Source organism: Sphaeramia orbicularis, chromosome 2 (assembly GCF_902148855.1).
Source record: "Sphaeramia orbicularis chromosome 2, fSphaOr1.1, whole genome shotgun sequence".
Taxonomy (NCBI): domain Eukaryota; kingdom Metazoa; phylum Chordata; class Actinopteri; order Kurtiformes; family Apogonidae; genus Sphaeramia; species Sphaeramia orbicularis.
The window spans coordinates 25,832,812-25,851,807 of record NC_043958.1 but is presented as its reverse complement, the minus strand read 5'-3'; the positions used below and the strand labels follow the sequence as shown (position 1 = coordinate 25,851,807).

General features: G+C 41.9%; 1 protein-coding gene and 1 pseudogene across 1 annotated transcript; both read left to right on the top strand.

Annotated features, from left to right (window-relative positions):
- Positions 1-1,618: 1,618 nt before the first annotated feature.
- On the top strand, positions 1,619-3,365 carry LOC115431640 (uncharacterized; annotated as a pseudogene).
- Positions 3,366-8,721: 5,356 nt separating this feature from the next.
- Positions 8,722-16,514, top strand: LOC115435166 (OX-2 membrane glycoprotein-like). Its single transcript, XM_030157402.1, has 7 exons — positions 8,722-8,794; positions 14,707-15,030; positions 15,136-15,414; positions 15,490-15,528; positions 15,621-15,714; positions 15,850-15,918; positions 16,155-16,514. Exons 1-7 carry the CDS (start codon positions 8,740-8,742, stop codon positions 16,303-16,305), a joined length of 1,011 nt encoding a protein of 336 aa, XP_030013262.1. The 5' UTR covers positions 8,722-8,739; the 3' UTR covers positions 16,306-16,514.
- The last annotated feature ends 2,482 nt before the right edge of the window (positions 16,515-18,996 follow it).

Genomic DNA, 18,996 nt, shown 5'->3' with positions numbered 1-18,996 from the left:
TCACGAGGAAACAAACTTGAAGCTAACACACTTAGCAAACAAAACGCCATAAACTTTTCCGGGTCACGTGACGGTGACGTCACCGCAATGACGAGCCGGGAAAGTCCATTGTGCATGGGCTGTGGGGGGAGGATCCCCATAGACGATCCCCATGACATATGTGTTTATTGCTTGGGAGAGGAGCATGCATTGGCAGCAAGGGAGGATCCTGCTGCATGTATGAGTTGCTTTTGCATGTCAGCAAGGCAAAGGGAAGCACGTTGCCGGTTGTTTCATAGACAAGGCACAATACGGGAGACCCCTACTATAGGCCTACAGGCTGCCAAGCGGTTCAAGCCTATGGTTGTAGAAACTGGACAGGCTGGTATGGGCCCCAGTGCCGGCCCCCTGACTGTGTATGCAGTGGGGGGGGTGCGGTCTGTGTCCAGGTCTGGCCCAGCCGGGGTGGTACATTCTCCCCCAGGGCCCTCAGATGAGGAACGCCCCGCATCCCCATTTATAGACGTGGAGGGGGATGATGACGATGTTAACCTGTTTCCTTCAGAAGAGGAAGATAGGTTCGCTGCGGACCAGCAAGAGGAGGGGGAGCTCGATGAGAAGCAGTCTCCCCTCCTTCAAGGTCTTATTAGTAGAGCAGCAGCGGCTCTGGGGGTGGAAATGCCACCTATACAAGGGCTGGGCCCATCACGTTTTGATGATGATAAAGGGGGGTCTCAACCTTCAACGCGCTTCTTGGTGCCCCTCCTCTCAGACTTTGAGGAGGTGGTCAGGAAGCAGTTTAGAACCCCACGGGCAATGGGTCACTGGTCCGGGCTCTGTAGGGCCATGACTGCAGTTCACACTCCAGAGAGGATCGGCTGTGGGCCGCTACCCTCTGTGGATGCACCATTGGCGGCTCTGGTAGCTCCCTCACAGTCGGTTCTGGGGAAAGGGAAGAGCCAGAGCAAGAACTGCAAGGTGATGGACAGTTTGCTGGAAAAGATGCATGGGGCTATGGCAGTCCAGACAAAACTGGCCAACACGGCGGCCATATTGTCCCTGTATCAGCGGCACTTAGCCCAGCAGCTTTCAGAGGAGTCTGGGGGGCAGCTCATAGAGGAACTCCAACAGGTCTCCTCACTTCTCCCCAAGCTTCTGAGAGAGCAAGGGGAGGCTGCTGGCAAGGCCATGTCAGGTTTCTGGCAAGCACGCCGCCATCTGTGGTTGTCACAGTCCCAGTTGCAGCCTGACGACAGGGCATGTCTACTCAGGCTGCCTGTAGAACCGACAGCTATGTTTGGGCCACAGGCGACGGTAATGATCCAGCAGGCGCAGGAGGCTCGTCGTGCGGCTCGAGAAATGTCAAATGCCATGAGGCAGGCCACGGGCTGGCAAGAGGTGCGTCGGCCACAGCAGGTGCACCGACAACAGCATCAAGCTAGTCAGGCCCAGTCGGATCTGAGGATCCAGCTGGAGGCAGGGCGACGCAGCAGGAGAGGACAAAGAGGGCGTGGGGGCAAAGCTCCCCAGGGCCCCAAGTCTCTGTCCTGACGCCATTTTTCCCACTTTCCGCCCAAACCCTCAGGGGCCTCAGGTGGCATGGGAGTCCCTGGGGGTGGACCCCTGGGTTGTTTCAACAATGACTCGGGGGTATCGTCTTCAGTTTTTGAGCGCCCCCCCTGTGACTTCAGTACCTGCTTTTACCATCGTGGCAGATCACCAATACAGAGAGATCTTGCGCTCAGAGGTGTCCAGTCTCCTGGCCAAGAGGGCCATCAGAGAAGTGGGGCAGACAGGCGGATGGGGTTCTATTCGCGTTATTTTCTGACCCCAAAACGCGACGGGACACTCCGGCCCATTTTGGACCTCAGGGGCCTGAACAAGTTTCTACGGCCCCTGAAGTGCAAGATGTTGTCCATACCGCGGGTGAATCAAGCAGTCCTTGTGGGAGACTGGTTCGCAACAGTCGACCTCAAGGACACGTATTTCCAAATTCCAATATGGGAGGGCCACAGAAGATTCCTCAGGTTTGCCTTCGACGGCAAAATCTTCGAATTCTGTGTCCTCCCCTTTGGGATATCGCTGGCTCCCCGCACATTTACCAGATGCATGGATGCGACCCTAGGCCCTCTGCGGCAGCAGGGTCTCAGAATACTGAATTACCTGGACGATTGGCTTATATGCGCTCAGACAGAGGAGCAATGTCATTGCCATGTCCAGATGTTGTTGATGCACATCCAGTATCTGGGTCTGCGCATCAACGACAAAAAGTGCAATCTGCAGCCATCTCAGGCCACCCAGTTCCTCGGTATGTGGCTGGATACCAGGACTGGGTTGGTGGCATTGACTCCGGCCAGACAGGATTCCCTCAGGGAATGTCTGGAGCTCTTTTACCAGGGGGCCAGGGTCACTTGGAAGCTGTGTCTTCGCCTGTTAGGCCTCATGGCCGCTGCTGTTCAGGTGGTGCCACTAGCTCTCCTGCACATGCGGCCAGTACAGAGGTGCCTATACGGCTTGGGGCTCTGCCCTCAGAGGCATCGACGGGCGTCGGTGCTTGTTACCGGGAGGTTGTGCACAGCTCTCAGGTGGTGGAAGGTCTCAGAGAACTTGGCGAGAGGCAGCAGGCTGGGTCCTGTGCTGCGGCGTCAGGTGATCTCGGTGGATGCATCCCTCGTAGGTTGGGGTGCTGTCCACGAAGGAGGGCAATCCACCTGGCCCTGGTGCATTTCCTCCCAGTATTACAGGGCTGCCACGTGCTTGTAAGAACCGACAGCACCACGGCAGCTGCGTACATCAACAGACAGGGAGGCACAGGCTCTCTGCGCCTGAGCAGGATAGCGCACAGACTGTGGACGTGGGCATACAAGCAGTTCCTGTCACTCAGGGCAATGCATGTGCCTGGTGTGGTAAATGTGGCGGCGGACCTCCTTTCCAGGAGGGGACCGCATCCAGGGAACTGGAGGCTCCATCCGGCAGTGGTGGAGGAGATCTGGCACCACTTTGGAAGAGCGGTGGCCGACCTGTTTGCCTCGAAGGAGAATGCTCACTGCCCACTGTATTACTCCATCGAGAGAGACTCGCCTCCCCTGGGCTGCGATGCCATGGCGCACCAGTGGCCTCAGGGGCTGCTCTATGCTTTTCCCCCGTTCAGCCTCCTGCCGAACCTGCTGCAGAGGATCAGTCAGGAGGAAGTTCAGGTGGTTCTGGTGGCACCGGATTGGCCACACATGACATGGTTCTCATGGGTGACACCGCTGTTGCACGGGACACCATGGAAGCTCCCGGTTCGCCGGGACTTGCTGAGCCAGGCGCAGGGGATGCTGTTCCACCCGTTTCCACAGGGGCTGGATCTATGGGCCTGGCCACTGAGAGGGCCGGCTTATTAGAAATGGGGCTATCTGGTTCAGTGGTTCATACCCTGCAGAATGCTCGGGCTCCATCGACTAGGGCAGCATACTCCTATCGGTGGGAGCTGTTTGTGTCATGGTGCAAGGCCAACCAGGTCGACGCAATGTCATGTTCGGCTCCGGAGGTACTCAAATACCTGCAAGGTCTCCTTGAGTCAGGTAAATCTAGCTCCACCCTGAGGGGTGTAGTAGCAGCCATAAAAGCCTCTCGTGTTGGTGCGGCTAAGCTTACAGCACAGGATGCTAGCCTCGTAGCACAATTCCTCAAGGGGGCACAGAGGCTGGCGCCACGCCATAGGCCGACCATCCCGACATGGGACCTGAGCAGGGTCCTGTCAGCTTTGGGACAGGTGCCCTTTGAGCCCCTGGGAACTGTGAGCCTTCAGTGGCTGTCACTCAAGCTGGCTTTCCTCCTTGCAATTACATCTGCTAAGAGGATAGGGGAACTGCATGCTCTCTCTGTGCAGGAGAGTTGCTGCCGCTTCCTTCCTGAGGATGCAGGGGTTATCCTCCGTCCGAACCCGGCATTCTTACCTAAGGTGCTCACTGATTTTCACATAAATCAATCAGTGGAACTGCGAGCCCTTAGGCCTTCCCAGGGGGCAGGCGGGGGTCCACAATGGTCAGCGCTGTGCCCGGTTAGGGCACTCAAGATTTACATTCAACGGACAGCTGCATTCAGGAAGACCGATCAGCTGTTCGTCTGTTTCCAGCCTCAGCGTCGGGGGGAGCCGGTGTCTAAGGCTAGGCTTTCTCACTGGGTGGTGGAGGCTATCCACCGAGCATACAGTGAGACAGGTGAGCCGGCGCCGGAGGGAGTGAAAGCGCACTCTCACGAGGCGTATCCACCTCCTGGGCCTTGTGGCGGGGAGCTGCCCTCTCAGACGTATGTGCAGCAGCCACATGGGCTACGCCTAATGCTTTTGCCAGATTTTATAGTTTGAATGTGGCCACCCGTACCTCCTTTGGGGAGCGTGTGCTGGGGGCCATGTCAACCTAAACACTGATTCACTGTGCCCCTGGCCAGTAGACCTCAGGCCTGGCCAGGGTGATGTCAAGATCCAAGTCAGTGGCCTTGCAGAGTGTGGGCCATCTGAGTGACCTCTTCCTTGTACCCAGCCCTTGCGTCTGGCAGGGTTGGGTATGCAAGGATCACGTACAGCTGGTGGTGGGCACATAGCGTCTTGCGGTGTCGCCACCTTATAGGCGTACGTATTGTATATAGTTCTGTGGTGATTTTGTACACACTGTAAATAATGTGCACTCGGGGTGGTGACGTCTCATTCGATACTACCTCATGGGGTTGCTATTGGAGCGGTGTCTGCTCTGTCTCCTTGGGACCCTCACGGGGTGTCTTACAGAGCCCATAACATATATTCTATATGTAGTGGAGAGATATTCTCATACGATAGAGAACGTTGGGTTACGGTGTAACCCTGGTTCTCTGAGAATAGAGAATATCTCTCCACATCGAGGCCGCTCGGGACCCGTTCAAATCAGAGTGAATCAGCTGTTCCCTGCGCAGCTGGGTCTATTTATAGGGCGCAGGGGAAGCCACGGTGGGCGTGGTGTGTCTTAAAGAAGTTTTCACGTCAGCTGCGGGGATGTCAGTAAATCCCATAACATATATTCTATATGTAGTGGAGAGATATTCTCTATTCTCAGAGAACCAGGGTTACACCGTAACCCAACGTTCGGTTATGCAGTGCAACAGTAGAAAATTACATGTCATTCACTGAAAATATGTAGTTTTCTCTCTATTTTACAATAAAAATAAAGCTATTAAGACAGTATAATGTGCATGTGGTATATTTATTGATGTGATCACATTTTACTTAACCCTTTAACCCCTGAGCCATGATTCCAGGTAATCGTGCTGCTGTGAATTGTCTTCTGTTTCAGTGTCATAAAAGCTGCTGTGAGTATGGACTTGTGTTCCTTGTCTTCAGTGGTTGTACTTTGCTGTGTCTTTTAGAGTCAAAACGGTGGAATTGAAGAAAAAGACAAAGTGAGGAATTGAAGTTTGACAGGTTTTGACTAAATAAGGCACTCAGAATGTACATCAGTACGAGATTTAGGATGTTGAACATGAACTGTGAACTGGAACACACTGAACAAGAACAAGTATTTGAAGTTTGGCCCAGTAGTTTTTGTTTTTTCTAAATCAGTCCAGGTGCTTTTTGGCACTTAATTGAACTCCAAAAAGTAGTTACATGGTCAAAACTCAGTAAAAAAAAAAAAAAAGAAAATTACATAAAGAAAAATCACTACAACACTGTAAACAACAGTAAAGATGAAAAACCACAAGGAAAACAAAAAAAGCCAAAACCATCTATTTTTATAGTAAGTCACTCTCACTCACTGATCTGTGTTTTGCCCCCCCCATTACACAGGCGGCGGGGGATGCACTGAGCATGCTCAGATGTCTATGGAAACACCAAGGTCTATTTGATCAACATGTTTGGAAATTTTTCCTATTGAGCAAACGGTTGAAATTTTATGAATATTTAAAATAAATCATACATTCAGAACACTCACCACAGACACATCAGAGGTTAAAGAGTTCATTCTGCCTATACCACAGGTGTCAAACATGCAGTCCGGGGGCCAAATCCGGCCCGCCAAAGGGTCTAGTCCAGCCCTTGGGATGAATTTGTGAAATGCAAAAATTACACTAAGATATTAACAATCCGTTTAGTTCAGGTTCCACATTCAGACCAATTTAAGCTCAAGTGGGCAGGACCAGTAAAATGGTATCATTATGATCAATAAATACTCACAATTCCAAATTTTTCTCTTTGTAAATGTAAATATTTTCATGTATTTACACTCAAATAAAGTATGATTTTGCAAAAAATGTGAATAACTTGAAATGCCTTAAGAGAAGTAAGGACAATTTTAACAATATTCTGCCTGATATTAAATGTTTTGTTTATTTGCAAATCCACTGTGATCTGTAAGTTATAATGTACATGTAGAAATGATAAACTGAGACAGAATATTGTTAAAATTACACTTATTTTTTCAGTTTGTTCATGTTTTTCACATCTTTTGAAAGGATAGTTAAAGATGTAAACCTTTTCATGATGTAAATTAACTTTTTTTCTCTAAAACATAGAGAAAAGTTCGGAGTTGAAATTATTTCTATACTAGTCTGTTATTATTTTACTGGTCAGGCCCACTGCAGATCAAATTTAGTCGAATCTGGCCCCTGAACTAAAATGAGTTTGACACCCCTGGTCTATATTAATAAACGTCAAATCATGGTTAACATTATTTGTCACTGATACCTGACATTATGTTTCGATGCCAGCTGAGCTGAAGTGATAACACACAAAACCTCCAGTACCACAAAAACATGGCACACTGCACTGTTCTGTGTCTGCTTTTTTCTTCAGGAGTGTGTCTACAAGGTAAGAATGGAATCGACAGATTCTGATCATGCAGATGCACTTTCATGAAAATAAGAGATGGTTCAAAGACTCCAGAGGTGAAGCATTTATTTACAACGTTTTGTTTCTGAAACAAGCAGCAAGAATGACAGGAGATTTAGCAGAGTTTTTTTTTAGCTTCACCAAGCTTCAAGAACAGTATGGTATGTCAGGTGGAAGGCAAGAGTTCAGATATGAGTGTAAGATCAAATGGTGTGAGTTCATTTTCCACTGCAAACAAATATTCTATTAGTTATTATTATGTATTATAACTTGGATAAATGTATCAGTTTATATCTCTTATTAGACAGAAAAGGCATTGTTTGGTTATTTGACTTTTGGTTAACAGTACAAAGAGAGAGAGGACTTTATTTATTAGTATTCTTATTAGTATTTTCTCTTATTTAGGTCATTTTTCCATCAACTTGAAAACAATATATTTGTGTATGATTGTCAGTGCAAAGAGGGAGAGATGAAAGAAAAGAAGGAGAGGAAAGAGTGTAAGATCAGGAAGAACAACGTAAGAAAACAGACAGAATAGTGGCAAATCAGTAACTGTTCAGCTGAGAAAGAAAAATATTCCATTCACAATATAATTTTACATATACATCATGGAAGTTTTGTGTTCTTCCTACATTAAATGCTTTGTAGAAGCATATGTACTCTTCACATATATTAGTGGACTTTATTCTGAACAGGACATGAGTTTATTTTTATTTATGTATTTGTATTATATAATACAGACAAGAACGAAAGAGGCAGAGACAAACATTGAAAATGTAAATTTCTGTTAATGTGTTTTACATGTTGTGCATTGAATTTCAAATAAAAGTCCAAAAAATAATTCCAAGGTTCATTTTTAGTATTTCTGGTGCTCACTATAGGGGCTGTTTTACTCCAGAAACAGACATGTACTGTTTATGTGCATATGTTGAGGAGCTGCTGTATCAGAATGAGTTGGCCTTCTTCAGAAATTAGCGTTAGGATTTAATTATTTTATGATTCCAATCCAGTCCTCTTTTACTGTGGCTCAGCATTTAAACTTTTATCAGATTTGATGGTTTTGTCACAGAATTTCCCCTACCCAGAAATGCTTTTCTGTCACAAATGTGGGAATGAAGGTCTGAAATTGTGTTGAAATATACAAAACAGTGAAATTTCTCTTGCATAGTTGCAGGACTCTGGGTGCTCAGCTCCCCTAAACCTCTGATCCTAGAACAGCCCCTGGGTTAACTTCATTAATTGCTTCATATCAGCACTATTAATATATTAATAAGTGCTATGGGTGCTGCACTTATGAGACACACTGGTTTAATATTCCCAGTGGAAGTATGAACACAAATGAGTCTGTCCATTCAGGATTTAAGAGTCTATTTTCTCTGTCCACTTCGTCGTCTTCTTTTTTTTTTTTTTTTTTTTTTTTGCAGATCGTCATTTCCCTTTACTTTTCTGTCCCTGCCTCACTCATTTCTAAAAAAAAAAATAATAATAATAAAAAAAAGCCTCACTCATTTCTAAAAATAAATAAATAAAAAAAAGCCTCACTCATTTCCTTTTAGTTTTCTCTCTCTGCCTCGTTCATCCTTTTCTCAACTTCCGGGCCATCCCAGGTGCCAGTACACCCGTAACCTGTCATGTTGGACTGTTCCATTAGACGGTGAAACAGGTGAAACTTACGCATGACATGATGTAAATATAAAGGTTTTAAGATCAAAACAACACATATACATACCATACTTAATAGACCATTCTCCACTTAAATGCAATATTTATTCTGAATATTTATATTTGTTCATGACATAACGTTTGACATTATTATTTCCAAATCAGTGACCCGCAGATGAAACCTATTTGGTTCTGACCACCTGGATGCCCTTCAGTGGTATATTCATGCGTGACTGTGATGGAAAGCAACTGGAAACATGACCCATGTAGGAGTGGTGTGTCTACTTCTGTGGTTTGGAGCCTTCATTAAAGGTCAGATAGAAATGCATTTCACTGTATTTAATAGTAAGTAGATAGTTTTGAAGTCTGTGTTAGGTGTTGATAGGATGACATTAACTCAGGAAAGTTTTGCTTTCTTGCAACTGTAATGAGCCCCTCCTCCATCATCAGTTGTTTTAGAACTGTCACCACAGTGGCCCCCCACCCAACGAAAATCTCTGGATAAATATTCTCATTCGTTTGTGCTTCGTTCGTGCTGGTTTGTGCAATTAAAATTGTCGTTTGTGCTCTTATGGTTTTATAGATTTTTTTTTTTCATACTTTATTTACAAAATATTATATACACATAGACCAGAACATGGCATGGAGAAAAACAAAACAAAACAAAACAAAAAAACAAAAAAAAAACACATAACATAATGCTCGAGGTGATGCAGGAAGAACTTAAATACAATTACATAGATAGGTAAATAAATTTAAATAAATAAATACATAAATAAAAGTAAAGGAATAAACAAGAAGAAAGACAAATAAATAAATTAATTAATTAATAAAATAAAAATAAATAAATTACAACTTAAATTCGTTACATAAGGCTTTAGTCTTCACAGCTTTAGGGTTGGTGCAAAAGTTGAGTGTGTCTAAATAGGATTTCAAATAAGATTTAAATACCACAAAGCTGGGTTTCTGATTAGCAAATTTGCTTGTATGTATATGAAATTTAGCTAATAAAGAAATGAGATTAAGAATAAACAATTTCAGAATGGGCGAATCAGTAATAAAGAAACCAAATAAAATATCTTCAAGTTTGAAGTTAAAAGAAATATCCAGCTTTCTATTTAAAAAAAACATTGATATCACACCAAAATATTTGACAAAATGCACATTCCCAAAACAAATGAGTTAATGTTTCATCCGAATTATGACAAAATGAACAAAAAGGGTCGACATTGATCTTATACTTCACTGGTTTTACACATATTACAAGATGAATTTTCGGGCATGACGTCACACAGCCCCCCCCCCCCCCCCTCTAAATCGAGTGGAAATGGTTGCGTTTGTTTGTGCGTCGTTAGTGCTGTTTAAAGTTTTGTTTGAGCTGTTGGTATTAACCCCGTCCCCTCCAAGTTAACTACAAAAATGGTTTGGTCCGTGTTTCCCGTTCATTCAAATACATTAAAGACACATGAAGCACAAACAGATTGTACAGGTTCTGTTGTGGTCCACACTCGTCTTTTTTCCTCCTGGTTCTGTCTGTTTGGGTGCGTTTTTCACTCCTCCTCCAGTCAACCAGTCCAGCTCTGGGGATGTCACCCTGAACAAGAACTCCAGGTAAATATTTTTACGTGTTTTGCTTGTTTTATGACTGTAGAAAACAACTGCAAGGATATGATCCTCATCAGATCAGTTAGTTATACCAGTGTTGTTGTTTAATGTTCAGTTTTCCTTCTACATTTGTGTTACTGTGCTGTGACAAACTGCCAGACTACACACCATATTTTTGGTAACAGCTGTTTTAGGTTATTGTGCTAAACAGTAATTATTTGAGTGATTAGTATTAATTAGTTTATAAAGCATTGTTTTTTCAGTGGACAGAATATCAAACCAAAGATGAGTATTTTAGGATGCACCTTCAAACAGTGAAGTTACAAAGTGGAATAACTTACATTTCATTTATTACTCATTTAAAATGTATTTATGTTACTTATGACTTTGTAGCTAAATGAATTAGTTTCATTACTTTTAAGTTAATAATTATTTTCCTTCCCTAAAACCTGATGTTGAACAGATTATTCCTTAGGGAACTAAACACACTTTATTTTATTTTATTTGAACATTACATTACCTTAACTGTGCAGAAGAAAACCTAGAGTTGTAAACACTGCAGTGTTTCATCACCTGATGGGACACAGTATGGAATGTACTGTGAATAATACACATGGAAACAAAAAATCCAAATGAACGAACTCAAATTCTGACTTTTAAAGTAATACTTTCTGCGTTGTCCCTCATAAAAACAGCAAAGATCAGCTCATTGAATAAAATGTAGAATGTGATCTAAGAAGAGTGTTTAACATTTGGTTTATCTTTGCAGTGAAACATTTAGCAGGGCCTTAATGTTTACAAGTGAAACAGTGATTGTATCTCATTAGCAGAAGCTTCTCAAACCTCTGAGCAGAAAGTGTTTCTTCAAGGAGTGAGCACCAAACCTCCTTTAGTACTGGAAAAAAGTAATTTAATTACAGTAATATTACTAGCAGTGCACTACTGGCCAGCACTGCCTACAAACAGTAAAACTGTAGATTGATATAATAAATCTACATGTGTATAGATATATGTATGTATATCTATAGATCGCTGGTCCTCCAGAGCCACTATCCTGCATGTTTTAGATGTCACCGTCTTCCTGCACACCTGACAGTCATTATCAGGCTTCTGCAGTGTGTGATGATAGGCTCATCATTTGAATCAGGTGTGTTGGAAGAGGGATCCATCTAAAACATGCAGGACAGTAGATGTGGAGGACCAGGGATACAGATATGCATTTGAAGTTGATGACTGCATGAATAAAAATGACTGAGGTTTGTAGCACTGACTTTATATCCAAAATAAAACATAAAAATAGCTTTGTTTTAAACAGGAATACACAAATTATGAATATAAACTATGAACTGAAGTAAGGATTTTGTGAGGATACAAGCATGAATTGTACCAAAAAGTAAGAAATGATAAAATAATGCTGCAAATGAATTAAATGAAGCAATGAAGTGATGACTGTTTTGTGTAGAACACAGCATGTAGGCATATTTTGGTGTTTTTTGATGCTTTTTTCTGATGCTGTTTTCACTCCACTTCCTAGGTCTTCATCCGTCTCACAGATACATAATGTCCAAGAGCATCCTGGGTCAAGCCTCCCTGGAAAGCAACGACTGCCCCCCCTCAAAGTAAATGTGTTTCCTTAGAGCACCAGAGTGAAGGGAAATTCACTCAAAGGGAATTCTGTCTCAGCTCTAAATCATCATCAGAACATACTGTTGAGTCAGTTTTCTGTCATAAGGTCTTGTATACATGCATTTCAGTGGCGATTTCTCATAGACTGTAAGGGAAGCCCGGCTTCCCCTTAAATTACGAAAATTTAATGGTTAAATATGTTCGGTTGTGTTGACATTTCATTGACCACAAATGTGTTAGAACACGTTCATCTCACAGACGAGTTCGTTCAGAATCAGCTTTTTTACAAACCAATGGACGCGATGTTGTTCACTTCTCCTCCATTCCCGTTGCGCTGTTTTCTCCTCCATCTCTGCTCAGTGCATTTGTCCGTAGACTGCGGGCGTCTCTGGGCTTCAATGGGACTGAGTGGAACAGTTTTTTTCATTGCCTGAAAACTGGACGGTAATTGGATAAATGCCACGATGTTGTCCTGCCCCCGGACGCCGGCCGTCTCTGGGGGTGAATGGAGCTGTGGGCGGAGCTCGGCCGGGCTGGACGCCAGAATCCCACGTGCTGATTGGAGGATCAGTCGAAAGGCTGAATCCCGTTTGATTGACAGCTGTTTTCAGATCTACTCCTTTACTGACACAGTTCAGTTTAATACCGTCGCACATTCTGCTGTGAAAGAGAGAGAGAAACCACTACGAAATTACTCATTCATTTCTTGCACTGTAAATAAAACACACTCATTGTACTTCCTTGTTTCAATTCAACATAATTTCAGCGTTTTCTTGTTTCAGTTACATAATTTAATCATTTCTTGTTCGAGTTGAATATTGTTTTGTAGATAGTTAAATCAATCATACTGTCGGCTAGGTCGGAGTGAAAGGAGCATCTCTAGTTTAAAAAGGCTGAAGTCTTACACCCATAACACACTGGGCCAAGGCAATCTAAGCAGAGAGGACACTGGTCCAGTCCCTGGAAAAGACGCCTACTTGGTACGATAAAGTCATTGACCATTTTCTTAAAAAGGAACGGAGGGCCGAATGTATGTTTAAATAACTTGACAATTTTTAAAAAAATTTTTTTTATGTAAGCTGACGATGAGCTTCCCCTGTCTGAAAGACGAGCAGCCACCACTGATGCATTTGTGTTTGACTCCAGTAGTGATAGAAAAACTGGAGTCCAGTGTCTTTAATGCTCCCACTATGAGCTGCACTGGATTTTAACAACAGCAATGACAAAATGAGATCTTTGTCACCTGATTCCTAATCATTTCTCTCTTGTTTTGCTTTGTGTAGTGTGGCCAAATTAGGTCCATGGCTTGGTCGGGATCTCCAAAGTCCATCAGCTTCTTTGCCTGTGATGCCTGCCGTACATGGGCTTCCATCTGCCTTCACATATTTCTGTGTTCATCTGCACAAGCATATTTCCAGACATGAAATGCTTTGAACAGCCAGTGTGCAGGAGTCACCAGCGTTGTTGATGCAACATTTGAACACCACTGGGCTGTTAACTGCTGGTTCTATCTCACATGTTCTGTCCAGATGACCATGGTGCTCTTTACAGTAGCTCCTGACTTCAGTGTAATTGTGATTGATGGATAGACCTGGGTTCTTTTATAAATAAATGTGCAAGGACTTTTGACTGCTTTCCAAATCTGCTCATTTATGACATGAGTCCAGGTGCCATTCTTCAAATGGTATGTTCTTTTTTTTTTTTTTAGTTTTAGAAAATGTGTCATCCTCAGCCTTTTCTGGAATAAATTCTCTCCATTTGTCAAAAGGGTTACTTTAATACATGAGCAATATTTTGTGAGCAATTTTTGAGTCAATATTCTGCAAACTTAGTTTGAAAACATTTCATTTGCATTGGCCAGAAATCAGATTTTGCAGAGGGTTGTAAATCCTATGCTGAGAAGCTAAAACTTGGAAAAACGTGCAATATTAGATGTGAAATTCCTACACCAGTAACATTTTTCCACAGGTGTACTTCAGGTTCAAACCTGTCCACCCCCCACTAGTGGTACAATTGTGAAGTCTCGTGATGCTCCATTTACATAAATCGGGAACAAAACTACTGAACAAAACACTTACTTTGCATTGCTTTTTTTATTGAAATTTCAAACATTGTTGACAGGACAACTTCACCAGGTAAACAAGGAAGAGGCATCAACAGGTTATGATCACGTAAGACCATCGTGACAGCTGTGATTAACAGAGTAAAAGCAAGGTGGAATCCAGTGCAAATGTAGCTCCTGTAAAAATACATTAAAGACCATTTCGGGTGAATTTGTAGCGGGGGGGTGGGGGGTGCACAACGTCATCAGCTGAAAATAAATGTAATATCTATAAAACCATAACAGCGCAAACAAAACTTTTAAACAGCACTAACTAGCACAAACGCAAACATTTCCACTCAATTTAGAGGAAGTGGGGGGGCTGTGTGACGTCATCGGCTGAAAATAAATCTAATATCTATAAAACCATAATAGCACAAACGACTATTTTAATTGCACAAACCAGCACTAACGAAGCACAAACGAATGAGAATATTTATCCAGAGATTTTCGTTGCGTGGGGGGCCAACTTCACGCAGGTTTCCATTTTCACTACGGAGCCTCTGAACGTCCAAATGGGTCATATCTGATGACCATGAAAGATGACAAACTGCATTTTACACCAATTATTTGCATGTGTTGATAGGATTAGTGGATCAACAGGTAATAAACCATTTAGATCAGTAGATGGTTTTGGTCACTGGTGGATGTTTGGGTCTTTATGGGTTAAACTTGTAAAAGCAAACATGTCATATGTCTTTTCTCTGATTTTTTTTTTCTTTTTTTTTTTTTCTTCTTCCTCATATTTCCACATCAGTAAACACTTATGGCTCTGAGAGACTCATTTATGAGATGTCTTTACTTTTCACTACTTTGTGAGAGTCATTTAATTTATTCCCAAACTGTATTTGCTCAAAACATTACATATTTATTTGTGTTTTCCTTCATTCAGGTGTAAATGCTGAGGTTCAGAATACTTCAGTGAAGGTAGGAGGTGAAGCCTTCCTCAACTGTCACCTCATGAAATCTGAAGATGTTGTACAAGTCACATGGCAGAAGATTTCACCTGAGATTAATCTGGCCACCAATAGCAAGTACTTTAGTCCAAGAGTGAATCCAGAGTTCAGACACAAGGTGGAGTTTAAAGATGCTGGACTGCAGAACAGCACCATAATTATCAAGAATGTGAACCAGCAGGATGAAGGATGTTATAACTGTCTGTTTAACATCCAACACCAGGGGGCTATCATCTGCAAAACCTGCCTCCAGATCTATGGTAAAAACCTTCCTGCATCATTGAATGTGTGTTTCTTTTCTTCGATACCAGTGGAAATTCCTGCTCTTGAACCCACTCATGTATGTTCATGTGTTTTCCTTGCAGAGCTGAATGAACCTGTTCTACATGTCAGTAAATCGTCCTCTACTGCAGAGTTCATTGTGTCCTGTTCAGCCACTGGTCGACCTGCTCCCACTGTCACTCTGAGTGTCCAGGGACAAAACTTTTCACACACCAGTACCGTCAGAGTCCCCAACACTAACGGTACAGTGACGGTCAACACTACAGCTGTACTGTCAGGTCTGCACAGAACCAGTACTAGAGTTAGATGTTCAGTCCGACTGGCCTTTGGTTCTGAGACAGAGGTGTTTACAACCATTCCTGGTAAGAAATGTTTTCAAAGACACACACTTATAGTCTGGTGATTAGTTTCTTTTCATGGTTTGTTTTTTCTCCCAGGTTTTAATGAGGAACGTTCACCCAGTGACAGTGATGACAGTAAGTTCAGTCCACATGGACTCAGACCACTAACTCTTCTGTTATGTTGTTACTTTATAAATGTTAAAGGGTTTTTTCCTCTTTTTCCACAGGTTTGACCTGGATCAGTGTGTCTGTGGTTCTGGTCTGTGCTGTTGCTGTTGTTGCTGTCATCATCACACCTTTGTTCAAAAAACATATGACATGGTACTTTTCATGTTTCAACTCAGTGTCCATTTTTTATAATTGTTGACTTGGATGATTTACTGAGACAGATATTTAACACCACACACAGATACATCACTGACACATGCTGAACTTGGACTTTTCTTCATGTTTCAGTCTTTCTCACAGTGACCATGAGGAGAATGAAGATGAGGAAGTGGGAAAGGAACTCAAAGACACTCACAAGTAAGTCTTTATAATATATTTATAACAGAATTGTACTGGATTTATGGGTTAATATTTCAGTTGTGAAACTTTATAAAATCAAATTCTGGTGCAGTCCACATTTCATGATTTTATACTGAATATTCAGCTGTTGTTTCCATAGTAACGGCTGCTCAGTTTTATTTCGCAACAGAGATACTGTACAAATAACATTACAGTAAAGTGTGTGTAACTCTGCTGTGTTTTTCCCGGACCAGAACGCCATTGGCTGGAACGCCATCAAACAAAACACTGCTCAATGAGGAGAATGAAGTTACTTCCACTGATTATTTGAGGCAGTGGGGATCTGCTGAGAAGAATCAACCAAGGGCCAACCTGGAGCAGAAAAATTCAACAGTAAAAGACTGAATCTGCAGTGTCAGAAGTAAGAAGACTTGGTTGAACATCTTTAAAGGTCCTGTGCAGACGTTCTGTGTGATCTTGAGAAAGTCTCATTTTTGTATATATCCCTGACTGTAGTCTGCAGTTTCAAATGAGATTATCAGCACCAAAATAAGTTATATCCAAATGCTATTTTTGATCAATGATAATAAATGTTAAGAGTGGTTTAATTTGGCTGTCACTGGACCTGGTCATGTTGCCCTTTCATCTCTGTCACACCGTACACACACGCGCGCGCACAGATGTCATGCGGTCTGGAGAATGAACAAGGAGGAGGGAAGAGCTGCGATTCCAGGTACGTGAGAGTCCACCCACTATCTGCCCAAAACATTCACTTGTCTCTTGGTCCTGGTCCTATTCTTCAACAACTATAGTTTTGGGGCCAAAAACCGATCGTAATTGAATAAATAATTCAATATCATCGTCACGTCATGGCATTAGCTCCCAGACTAGCACACTGTAACAGCTGGTGTCCACCTGAGTCTGAGTCCTGCTGAAGCACTCACACAGATCTGCTTCTGTTTTATTTCCATAAACTGTTGAGTTTTAGCCGCAAAATTGTAACACATGGTAATAGTCCTCACTTGCTGAAACAGTCACTTTTTCTTCAGTTTTCTCTGTTTTTGCAGAATACCTTTAAGTTTACTCTGAGCTTTAATGAACATCTACATGATCAGTAAATTAAATATAGAGTAAAGGAAGTGATTTACACTGAAAAATACAAAACACAGAGGTTTTTATTATAATAAATGGTGATAAATCACATGAGAAATGTTAAAAAGAGAGAAAAAAATCATTTAGAAGCTGCCATAAAAGTACCACTGGGTCTTAATGGGTTAAAATGTGCTGAAGTAATTAAATTCTGCTAAACCGATATAATATTGCATAAAAAGAAAACACATCCAAGTCTTCTTCTCATCCAATATCTAAATCCGGCCTGTTTGCTGTACAAGAGTCATAAAACTTATGTAAAATTCCTCGACTCTTTCATCAGTGCCGACACTTTGACATTTCTGGTTTCGTTTCAGAAACTGCTGGATCGATTATCGTAATATCTGTGTTCGCCTCAAACATCTTGAGTGAATCTTATTTGAAATAACCACAAACCTCCACAAATATTCCCATCAACCTGGTCAATATCAAATGATACAGCTGTAAATACTACAATATAAACTTTATTATTATCATGTAATGTTAAATGGTTTGGCTTGGGCTAACACTTCCTCTACATGGCTATTTCTTAACTGTGGAAAACCTAAATATCATCATAAATATGTCCTAGAATGAAAAGAAACTAAATATTCAATGTTTCACTGTAAAAGTAGGTGTAAAACCAGATGTAAAATGAAGGTATTTCTAGTTATTAACATTCACTGTCATGCTTTAATACATAATTTAACATCTGTTTTGAAGAATTTGTCTTGGACTTACACTGCAAAAATCCAAATCTTACCAAGTGTATTATTCTCATTTACTAGTCAAAATATCTCATCACACTTAAAATAAGACATAATCACCTACAGAGTAACTTGTAAGGGAGATAAAAGAACTTATTTTTAGACAATAGATCCAGAAAATCTTATTTCAAGAAATCTTACAGAGATAATTTTCACTTGTTCCATGGGCAGATTTTTTTGGTGAATTGAGCAAAAAAAATCTTGAATTAAGCAAAAAAATCTGCCAATGGAACAAGTGAAAATTATCTTACTAAGATTTCTTGAAATAAGATTTTCCAGATCTATTGTCTAAAACCAAGTTCTTATATCTCACTGAAAAGTTCCTCTTTAGGTGATTTTGTCTTATTTTAAGTGTGATGAGATATTTGGACTAGAAATGAGAAAAATACACCTGGTAAGATTTAGATTTTTGCAGGGTATTAACACACAAAAACTTCTACACATTACATCTTTGTTTCCACTTATATAGAAACTGAACCTCAAAAGAAACTTATCACATATTCTATGTGATGCCATTTCACACCATTTTATTAAATATGAAAACAAATTCTTTCTTGTTCTTAAAAAAAACAAAAAACATTTAATTAACAAACAAAATACAACAAACAACAAAACAGTGGATGAGTATCCAGAGGATAATGTAAAATATGACAAAGGGTAGTTCAACAAAGTTCACATTTAGCAACAAGCAACATTATTAATCCACAGCAAGTCAAAGATCTCCATCCCATTGAACATCTGTGGGATATTCTTGGTAGATCCGTGTATGCTAGGCATCCAGCACCTGGCAACTGCCAGATGCTCATCCAGGCCCTTCAGGAAAAGTTCTTGAAAGAGTGGTAGTTAAACAGCTGTGTCAGCATTTACAGGACAATAGTTTATTTGAACACTTCCAGTCTGGCTTTCATGCTCATCATAGCACTGAAACTGCGTTAGTCAAAGTAACTAATGACTTGTTATTAGCTGCTGACAATGGTTTGGTCTCGATCCTGGTCTTATTGGACCTGAGTGCAGCTTTTGACACTATCGACCACAGTATCTTACTGCAGAGATTAGAATGGGACATAGGCATCAGAGGAGCAGCCCTCTGCTGGTTTAAATCCTATTTATCTAATAGGTACCAGTTTGTTAATGTAAACCAACAATCATCAACATATTCCAGAGTTAGTTGCGGCGTGCCACAAGTGTCGGTCCTCGGGCC